This window comes from Microtus ochrogaster, chromosome 8 (genome assembly GCF_000317375.1).
Source record: "Microtus ochrogaster isolate Prairie Vole_2 chromosome 8, MicOch1.0, whole genome shotgun sequence".
NCBI classification, from domain to species: domain Eukaryota; kingdom Metazoa; phylum Chordata; class Mammalia; order Rodentia; family Cricetidae; genus Microtus; species Microtus ochrogaster.
Window position 1 is genome coordinate 39662511 of NC_022015.1, and position 10508 is coordinate 39673018.

Genomic DNA, 10508 nt, shown 5'->3' on the forward strand with positions numbered 1-10508 from the left:
GGGGTAGTCTATCACAGCAGCAATAATGAAACTAGAACAGAAATATACCTCTGGGTAAAATTATGTTTGACTCAAGTTAGATAATGATGCCACATGTAAGGACATCTAGAAGGATCCTTGCTGAAGCGTTCATACTCGACCTAGTGGTGGTGAGCTCTTGGGATATCTACCTTTTCTTTGTGCCTAACTACATGCTCTCATCCTCCTTCAGGGACTGGACACCACCACAACCGAGAGAACAAGAGTGCAGCCTGGACCTTGTACATAGCCAGGGACAGACCTGATACTGACCTTGGTCAAAATGGTGAAGGCCTCAGGGTCAAGTACTAGGAGCTCCTTGTTCTCAGTGCCCAGCACCAGACAGGACACTGCATCTTCGTCCGCCAGGTTCTTCTTTAGGGTCGTCATGGTGGTGATGACTGTCTGCAGAAGGACTCCACCATGTCACCAGACACCCCAGAGCCAGAGGCATGAAGGAAGAGGGCAAAAGAGGAGGAGCAAGCATGAGGCGTGTCTGAATGTTAATGTCAAAAGTGTTTTTGAAACAAACCTAAATTCTTTTTTTAATATTTATTTATTTATTATGTATACAATATTCTGTCTGCGTGTATGCCTACTGGCCAGAAAAGGGCACCAGATCTCATTACAGATGGTTGTGAGCCACCATGTGGTTGCTGGGAATTGAACTCAGGACCTTTGGAAGAGCAGGCAATGCTCTTAACCTCGGAGCCATCTCTCCAGCCCCTTTTTTTTGGTTTTTCAAGACAGGGTTTCTCGGTAGCTTTGGTGCCTGTCCCGGAACTAGCTCTTGTAGACCAGGCTGGCCTCAAACTCCCAGAGATCTGCCTGCCTCTGCCTCCAGAGTGCTGGGATTAAAGGCGTGCGCCACTACCGCCCGGCAAACCTAAATTCTTAACAACAAGTATTGTCTAAACTACTTATCAGCTATTCATATAGTCAAAACCAACATGGCCACATATTTGAGAGCAGAGTATGTGGCTCATACCTGTAATTTTTCAGCACTGGGGAAGCGGAGGCAAGAGGATTGCTGCATGTTCAAGTGAGCTTGGCTTACAAATCCAGTTACACAGTTCCAGGCCAGCTAGAACTACCTAGCAAGTCCTTATCACAAAAGAAAACTCTCTAAACAACAAACACATGTTTTAAAAGAAGATCCAAACTGGCCATGGTGGCGCACGCCTTTAATTCTAGTGCTCAGTAGGCAGAGGCAGCCGATCTCTGTGAATCTGAGACCAACCTGATCTACAGAAAGAGTTCCAGAATAGCCAGGACTACACAGAGAAAGCCTGTCTCAAAACAAAACAAAACAAAACAAAACAGCAACCAAACCAAACAAATGAAAGACATCACAAATAACCAATTAAATGATTAGTGAGCTACTAAAATTAAGAGTTCTCGATGGCTGCTTAAGGCTTGAAATAAGGTGCTGCTCGAGAGAAGCAGCGAGAAAAGCAGTGTGAAAGAAATGTACGGAAACGGTAAGTGGGTGTCTCTAGATAGCACAATCATCTTTATACTTCTGTTTTCTAAATAGTCTACAAAAATGTAACTACCTTCACCTTTAAGAAAATGTTTGATAATATTATGTCCCAGCTGTTCATAGCCATCCCTGTTAACTACAGATATAGATGGCACCTGCTGAGACCCTCAACCTGGAGTACGGATGGAGGGAAAACCGCCGAGTGCCACCGGCCTGGCTGTGTTAGAACTGCTCATGTTGCACTCTCTCTCTCGAAGAGAGTGTTTGGAGCTGGGGATATAGTTCCGGGGATACAGAATATGCTTGCCTGGTAAGGAGGAGCTGAGTTTGACTCCCAGAAGCCATGTAAGAGATGCCAGGCAAAGTGACATGTTCCTGTAATACCAGTGCATGGGAGGCAGGGACAGCTGGATCCCTGGGGCTTCCTGGCTGGCTGATGCAGACTAATTGGTGAGCGCTATGCCAAGAGCAACCTTATATCCAAGGAGACGGATGGTATCCCAGGGGACAGCACCTAAGGTCCTCTGGCCTCCACACACATACACACCTCCACACACTAGCATATACAATTTTAAGAATGTAAGCACTTTTATAGGGCAATAAAAAGAGAAAGGGCATTACCTGCCGCTTGATAACCTTGGACTTGTGCTGGTTCACAAATGCCTCCATTTCACTCAGCTCCAGCTGCAGAAACCTGCACACATGTAGAACTAGCATCTGCATGCCATGCCCTGGCTGCCCCTGGGGCCATGCCACAGACACCCCCTTTGCCCCACCTCCACACGACTCCTACCTGAGTGACTGTACAGACAAAGGCACCTCTGCCTTTTCCCTGCAATGAGAGTGGCCAAAATGGCAGCTTTAGTGAAGGTTCACAGGGGAGTTTTGGGATGAAGGCATGGAAAGCGAGGAAGTGGGCTCTCACCGGATGCCCTCCAGCATCTCCTTCAGGGTTAAGGGGTCGATCCGGTCCTGTGTTAGCATGGAAAGAAGGGAGACCCTGTGAGCTCTAGCAGCCATGTCCTCAGCCAGCTCACTACGGCTATACCTGGGGACAAGAGCGGGTCTTCCTCCCCAGTTTTTTCCAACTCCCTGCTACGAACCCCAAATCCAGTTTTTGAGTTTGAATCCAGTTTCAGGATCATGTTCATGCCCATCATCCTCTTTACGGTTGCCTCCCCTAGGTATCCCTACTCCCCAGGGCCACCTCCCACTTGCTCTAGTGAGCCTGTCCTTTCTTTGGTTTCCCTTCCTCCACAGGTAGAAAGGTATGTGGCTAGTGCAGAGGGGTTCTCGGGCTCAGTGCCTCCCTGGAAACTATTCCTTGGGGCTGAGCACATCTCACTGCTGCTGCCAGAGGTGGGCTATGGCCTACCTCCTGCTATTGGTCACTTGTGAGCCCACTCTTCTGAGAATCTGGTCCTCCTCATTCAATAGCTGCTATCTTTGCATTCTCGTTCCCTGGGCCACTTACCTCTTTGGCCTGGTTCCAAAGATCTTGTTCCAAAGGGTTTGGAGGTAACTGGGGCAGGCTGAACTTGAAGTAAGGTCTAAGATTCTTATATACATAGACACATGGTCCTGAAGCAAGCGCCAGGGCTGGTGTCCTGGGTTCATGCTGCTCCATGAGGAAGGTGGCAGCAGATGCTGGCAGGGCAGTCAGTGGGCTTTCGGTCAGCACTGTCGGGCCTTTCAACACCTTCAAGCGGGGCTGCTGCCCACCTGGACCAAGGTCTCCCACCACCAGCTGCAGGGACAGACCATTCAGCATAGTGGTCATTTCTTTAAGGACCTTCTTAGGCTCAGCCTTTTTGTTGGTGCTTCCTAGTCCATCCTCACATTCACAAAGGTTTTGCTGTGGGCTTGGAAGAGGTATCTCCCTAGGAAAGCTCATTAGCCATTCTGAACTCTCTTGTTTCTCTCTTGCAAAATTGGAATATCTACCCCATGACACTTGGAGAAGATCAAATGAACTCTTGAATTATTTGAGCCTGGTGAGTATTCAGGGGTGGTAGATGAGCGGCTTACCCTTCATCACTTGTTCCTTTTCTTTTACTGTGGGGCTGGGGACTGAACCCACGACTTTGAACACAGCTCACAAACGCCTCCATTACACTCAGCTCCAGCTCAGCTCACAGTATCTAAACTAAGAGGCTGTGTGCTCATCTCCGCAGCACATATACTAAAACTTGGATGACGTAGGGAAGATTATTAGCACAGTGTCTACTCAAAGATTACACACGGAAAATGAGCATGGTGGCCCCTGCCTTTAATCCTGGCACTTGGGAGGCAAAGGTAAATGGATGGATCTCTGTGAGTTTGAGTCCAATCTGAAACTTGATCTACATAGTGAGTTCCAAGACAGCCAAGAGTACTACACCGAGTCTGTCTTAAAACAAAACAAAACAACAAAAAAAACCTAAACCAGTTTTGTGAATCATTTCTTATTTTTAAGCCCATTATTTTGTATAATAAACTAAAATAATTAAACAGTAACCATTAGACATAAAAATTGGGGGGGGGGGGCTGGGAGATGGCTCAGAGGTTAAGAGCACTAATTGCTCTTCCAGGGAACCTGGATTCAATTCCCTGCACCCAGATGGTATCTCACAGTCATTTATAGTGGCGTCTGATGCCCTCGTTTGGCATAAAGTTGATAGGACACTCATACATAGAATAAATAAATCTTTTAGGGGCTGGAGAGATGGCTCAGTGGTTAAGAGCATTGACTGCTTTTCCAGAGGTCCTGAGTTCAACTCCCAGCAACCACATGGTGGCTCACAGCCATCTATAATAAGATCTGGTGCCAATTTCTGTCTGCAGGGACATATGCAAGAAGAACATTGTATACATAATAAATAAATAAATCTTTAAAAAATCTTTTAAAGGACAAAAAAAAAAAGCCCAAAAATCCCCCCAAAACAAGAATTGGGGCCTGCAGTGGCAAAGGTACTTGTCACCATACCTGATGACCTAAGTTCAATCACTGGAACCTACATGGAAGAGAACTGACTCTCAGAAGTTGTAACCCAACCACCACACTTCATGTATCCTCCCAACCCTAAATAAATAAATAAAAATCTCAAAATTAACTTTCTTGCTATTTTTGTTTTCGGATGGGAATTGGGTTTTTGTTTGTTTGTTTTACTTTGTTTTGCTTATCCAGGCAGGGTCTCGCTAGGTAGTTCTGGTTGGCCTCAAACTTGTCAGGCCAGTCTTAAATTCACAGAGATCCAACTGTCTCTATTGTCCAAATGATGTGATTAAAGGCATGTACCACCACTCCAGGCCCCCAAATTAATTTTCAGAGAATTATATGTCTTGGCATCATAAGTCTACAACACTTTGCTTTCTGCTTTATTTCTACAGATCAGGTTATAAAATTAATGCTCACTTTCTAAATTAAAAAGAAATTCCGGGGTTGGGGAGATGGCTCAGCAGTTAAGAGGACTGACTGCCCTTTCAGAGGACCCTAAATCAATCCCCAGTACCCAATATGGCAGCTCACAACTGTCTGTAACTCCAGTTCCAGGAGATCTGACACCCTCACACATACATGCAAGAAAAACACAAATGCACATAAAATAAAAATAAATAAATCATTAAAAGAAAGAAGTCCAACTAAATGCGTCTTTACAGTACTAGTGGGTTCCTGAGTATGTTGAGCCTCTGCAAATCTCACTTCTGAGTTTTCCCCACTCAACTTTCTGATCGCCTACCTTGTACTCCCCATCGCCGTGCAAATCTGCCAGGGCTGGAAAACACAAACGGGTTGTGCATGAGAATCCCAAAGCCTTCACCATTACCTGATCCTCCCAACCTCCTAGACATTCCTAGGTCTGGAGACTCACCCAAGCAGGAGGAGAAGGTGTGGATGTTGGCCATGGGGTCGTAGTGCGCGTCCAGCCATTTCGAATTGGCTTCGTTGCTGCGATGGGAAAGGAGAGCACAGTTGGAAAGCAAGTCCCATGGGAAAGGAAGAAAGCTGAGTAAGGTGATGCCTGAGACTGAGAGCACGGAGAAAGGGGAATATGGGATCAGTTAGCGCCCGGAGCATCAGCCAGTAACGGACACTCTTGGCCTTCGACTTTCTGTAACTGACTTCTAAACGGCCCCTTCCAGCACTTCCAGCGCTTTCCGAAAGCAAGAGCCCAGGACCCGGCACCAAGGCACCGTTTACTCATCTGAGGAAAAGGAAGGCGGAAGGACCCGGGACTTCACCTCTCAGTTCTCCCGCTGTCGGAATCCGATGAAGGCGTCGCAGCCATCTTTCCAGGCGTCGCCGTGGCAACCACCTCCGCCGTAGCGCACGCCCAATAATACCCGGACACCCGAAAGCACAGAAACAAACGTTCCGGGATGAAATTGTCCCGGCTGGAACCAAACAAGATAAACACCGGTTTCCTTGACGGCATTTTCCCTTGCAGTATTATTTTGATTTATGGTTTCTGCATCAATAACAGGGTCCTTGGCTTTGAGGCCTGGGGAGGAGCCCTTGTTGGGGGTTAAGACCAACAAAATGAACTGCCTCAATTTTTATAGTTACAATTGAAAAGGGTCATGTTCTGATTGTTATACTGTAGAGGTTCAGGCTCTGAGAAGCAAACCACCAGGATTAAAGGGTGGGATCTCAACTTGATGCGTTCTAGTTCTTAGGCTCCTGAAATATTTTAAAGCACAAGAACGCTTGCTGTTCTTGCAGAGGATCCCGGTTTGCTTCTCAGACATGGCAGCTAGCAGTTTTGTAACTATAGTTCTAGGAGATCTAATGCTGTCTTCTAGCTTGTGCTTGTACCAGCACACAGTGAGAAAATGCATACATACACATAAAAATAAGTCTTAAGGGGCTGGAGAGATGGTTCAGCGGTTAAGAGCACTGGCTGCTCTTCCAGAGTTCCTGAGTTCAATTCCCAGCAACCACATGGAGGTTCACAACCATCTGTAATCTGATGCCCTCTTCTGGTGTGCAGACAGAACACTGCATACACAATATTTTTAATTTTTTTATTTTTTTTTTGGTTTTTCGAAACAGGGGTTCTCTGTGGCTTTGGAGCCTGTCCTGGAACTAGCTTTGTAGACCAGGCTGGTCTCGAACTCACAGAGATCCACCTGCCTCTGCCTCTCGAGTGCTGGGATTAAAGGCGTGCGCCACCATCGCCCGGCTAAATTTTTTTTTTTTTAAGTCTTTAAAAATGTCACAAAGGAGATCTGTGGAGCTCACACATGCCTTTGCGCTTTCCTTTAGAGATGACATCAAAATCCTACTGTGGACTGGAAGAAAAAGTGCGATAGTGTGCCCTCCCCAGGCTCTGACCCTAGAGGGAAAATCACACACACTGCAAAGTTCATGGTTGTCTGTGGCATTTATTTTTCTGGTTATAAACGCAATACACGAAGAGTATTGGATTTGGTGAGAATGCTTCGAGCCCTGGCTCTGTCACATGCCAGTCACTTCTCAGAACTGCCACTTGCCCACGTGGGAAACTGGAGCTCCCTCCAAAGACGGCAGTGCAGATCAAGGAACTGAGGAAGTACTTGGTAAACTGGAAAGTGCTGATAAATGGAAGGGTTAGTATTACCACCCTCAGCTGAGGTAGCACCAGAGTCCGAGCTTCTGCCCCTCCCCCGACTCCTAATCACAAACACAATGCAGGGCCCCTGACAGCCCTGGCTGGATGGGTGTGGGAAGGGGACCACACCATCTTCTCAAGACTGGCCAGCTGGGGTCTCCTTGACCTGGTCCCTCCAGAATCGGGCATCTGCTGTGGCCAGCTGGGTAAGGACCTCCTCCAGTTCAGGCCCGTCTTCTGGAAAACGCTCACAGAAGGAGCGGATGAGACCAGCAGCTGAGGCCTCATACTCTACAAGCTGTACTTCTGCGCCTGGGAGGAGATGGAGAGAAAACAGCAGCACAAAAGATGTGACTAGGAAAGCAGAATCGTCATTTCAGAGTCATAGGGGCAGCGGGTCCTGACTGAGCTCGGTGGCACAAACTGTTCGACGTTAGGTTAGTTATCTAATACAGGCATTAGAATAACCCGCGGGGAAGGCAGAGCTACTGCAGCAGACTCAGATGAACTGCCATTTTCTTTCTTCCTTCCCTTAAGTCGTCTGGCATGGTCTTAAGTCGTCTGGCATGGTACTGCACACCATAACCCCAGCACTCGGGGGCTGAGGAGGGAAGATCGTTAAACTTAAAGCTAGTCTAATAGTCTCGACTGAACCAAACCACCAAACCCCAACAGCACTAACAAAAATGATAATAGTGCCACATCAGGACTGGAGAAAGAGAGAGAGAGAGAGAGAGAGAACGCGCGCTCAGGGATTAAGAGTCCTTGTTGCTCTTGCAGAGGACCCAGGCTGCTCTCAGCTTGGCCTCCAGAACCCACAGGGTGACTCAAAACCATCCAGTCCCAGGAGATCCAGTGGCCTCCAGGGGCACTGCACATACACGGTGCACATATATACAAGCAAAGCACACATAAAACAAACCTAAAGTCAATTTTTAAGTGCTATATGAGATGACACAAATACAGTCCTTGGCCTCTTGAGACTCACAGTCCAGCAACTGCTTCACGTCTTGACCACGACACCTTTCCCAGCTGTTCTAAGCCTCAGTGCCTTACAGGTAAAGTGGGGAATGAACGCAGAACCTCTTCTCTCAAGGTGTTGCGGTGATTATGTATGCTGGAACACCAGCTGGGGGCTCAGTGAATGCTAGCGTTGCTGAACATCCTACCTGTGAGATGTGCCTGAATTCTGGTGGCAAGCATCCCCTTTATCACTCACTCTCCAGCTGCTTACCTCTGCACTTTGTGGTGTGTGGCATGTGGCATGTGGCATGTGGCATGTGACATGTAGCTCTGGGGTATACAGTAGCTAAGAGTGCAGGCTTCAGGCTAGCACAGCCCAAGTCCAAGTCCTAACTCTGCACCCCCTTAGCTGTGGGGCCTGAGGCAAATGTGATACGTTTATGTATGAGTATTTTAGTTCACAGATGAAAACTTCATTGGGCTTTGGGAGTTAATCCTTGAAAAGGTTCTTTTTTTTTCCAGTACTGGGGATGGAACCTAGGGCCTTATAGGGCAGAGCAGAGCAATCCCAGCCTATTGTGAAAATATTTCACCCAGTAACTGGGCCCTCCAGGTCCTCCACCACCACCATCACCATCACTACCAACTACCGAAGTGTTGGGGTAGAACCCAGGGCCTATAGCATAGTGGGCAAAAGCTCTACCACAGGCCTTACTCTAACTCACTACTTCCTTTGAAAGATCCAACCTGCTCCTCAGGTCTGGTTTAAACACCACTTCCTTCCAAGAACTTTTCTGGAAATTCTAAAGACATAGATAGGATCTTTATCCAAGTGTTCAAAGCACTATTAGTATCCTTCAAATATTCATTGATGTTTTCCTTGGGTGACCAATATCGCCAAGTATTCTCATTCCTAATGGGCTCTGAACAGTTTCAGGAAATGGCTGGATCCCACCCATGGCTCCATCCCTCAATGGCCTCCCCTGGACTGAGAGATAAGAGACTGAGGGGGTTACTTTGTGCTGAAGGGCTGGAGACAGCATGTCTCAAGAAGGTGCCATTTTAACAGGGACCTGACCAGCAAGAAGAACCAGACAGGTACAGATCTGAGGGGCATCATGCCAAGCTGTGGGAACAGCATGTACAAAGGCTATCAAGTAGGGTGGACTCAGTGAACTAGAGAGAGAAGGGCACACAAGGTACCAGCACCATGCAGTCAGGGTCAGGGATTCTAGAAACGGAGATGTCACTTGAGAAGGGGGGACAACTGAGGACATCTCCATCCTGAATGTTGATTCCAATTCTCTTAGGTCCTACTTAGCCTGTACAGTCCTGAACTGCCTGACTTTACCGCCAACTAGGACCTTCCAGATCCTCCAGGCCTTGGCCTGTCCTCCACAAGCTCCTACTCTGTTAGCCTCCCTGAGACCTCTTGCTGCTGCCTGGTAACCAATGTCCACGTGTATGAGATGGAAAATGCCAAGATTCTGGGCCCAAGGCCCGTCAGGAAGAACGTGGCGGAGAGGGAGCTGTCCCTGAACCAGGTGAGTCATCTGTTCTCTGGAAAGACCCCAGGGAGCTTTACCAATGACTGCAACATCTGTTACCTTCGAGGCGAGTGTTGGGCTGAACAATAAGCTTCCGGGATTCTTTGCGCAGCAGTACTGTGTCCCTGAGGGTGAGGAAGCACTCTGGGGGTGCATCAGTGACCGCAGCATACCCCTCATACAGGGCCCGTCCTGCAACCACATCCCCGGTGGACTTCAGCACCTGTAAGGAGGAGGAATTAAGTGCCTAGGGCAAGCACTCACCTGCATCCATAACACTAGGCCAGGGACCATGGCTCTGGATAGGAAGTGTTATGATTTGTCTTCTACAAAATTTCAGTGCTAAAACTTAATGACCTTGCTGGGTTTATGGCAGACACCTATAATCCCAGAACTTGGAAGGTAGAGACAGGAAGACCAAGAGTTTAAGGTCACCCTGGGCATCATAGGGAGTACAGCCTGAGCTATATAAGACTGTCTCCAAAGCAAATAAACAAACATCCTAGATTCTACCCTCCACCCCCTTCTATAGACAGACTCTCACTATGTAGACCATGTCGGACTTGAATTTACCAAAGAACCGCCTGCTTGTTTTCTTCATGTTGAGATTACAGGAATGAGGCAGATTTTCAGACACTAGTTTTCTAGGTTGGGCTTTGAGGTTGAAGAGATAGCTCAGTGTGTAAGAATGAGAAGCCTGAGTTCAAATCCCCAGCACCCATGTAAACAGCTGAGCAATGACACAGGGGCCTATAATCTCAGTGCTGGGGGTAGGGGAGACAGGAGCATTCCTGGGTCTTGCTGGCTGCCATCCTTTCTTCAGGTTCAGTAAGGGACCCTGTTTCAGGGGAAAATGACAGAGAGCAATGGAGCAGGACACACCCACGTGTATGCCACACATACACCACACTCATACACACACACACA

General features: G+C 47.7%; 2 protein-coding genes across 3 annotated transcripts in view; both read right to left on the reverse strand.

Moving 5' to 3' along the window:
• The window catches only part of Bbs1 (Bardet-Biedl syndrome 1), an 18730-nt gene extending 12853 nt beyond the window's left edge, over window positions 1–5877 (reverse strand). The window contains exons 1-8 of the mRNA XM_005351694.3: window positions 5723–5877; window positions 5353–5429; window positions 5221–5255; window positions 2976–3248; window positions 2427–2473; window positions 2295–2333; window positions 2123–2195; window positions 292–423 (exon numbers count right to left, since the gene is read on the reverse strand). Of these exons, the coding sequence (XP_005351751.1) occupies window positions 292–423; window positions 2123–2195; window positions 2295–2333; window positions 2427–2473; window positions 2976–3248; window positions 5221–5255; window positions 5353–5429; window positions 5723–5769 (723 nt within the window). The 5' untranslated portion in view covers window positions 5770–5877. The remainder of the gene's footprint in view (window positions 1–291; window positions 424–2122; window positions 2196–2294; window positions 2334–2426; window positions 2474–2975; window positions 3249–5220; window positions 5256–5352; window positions 5430–5722) is intronic.
• Window positions 5878–6845: 968 nt separating this feature from the next.
• Dpp3 (dipeptidyl peptidase 3) overlaps window positions 6846–10508 on the reverse strand; it is a 22474-nt gene continuing 18811 nt past the window's right edge. For both annotated transcript variants that reach the window (XM_005351695.3, XM_026781528.1), the window contains exons 17-18: window positions 9642–9804; window positions 6846–7383 (exon numbers count right to left, since the gene is read on the reverse strand). In XM_005351695.3, coding sequence (XP_005351752.1) covers window positions 7208–7383; window positions 9642–9804 — 339 coding nt within the window. In that variant the 3' untranslated portion in view covers window positions 6846–7207. The remainder of the gene's footprint in view (window positions 7384–9641; window positions 9805–10508) is intronic.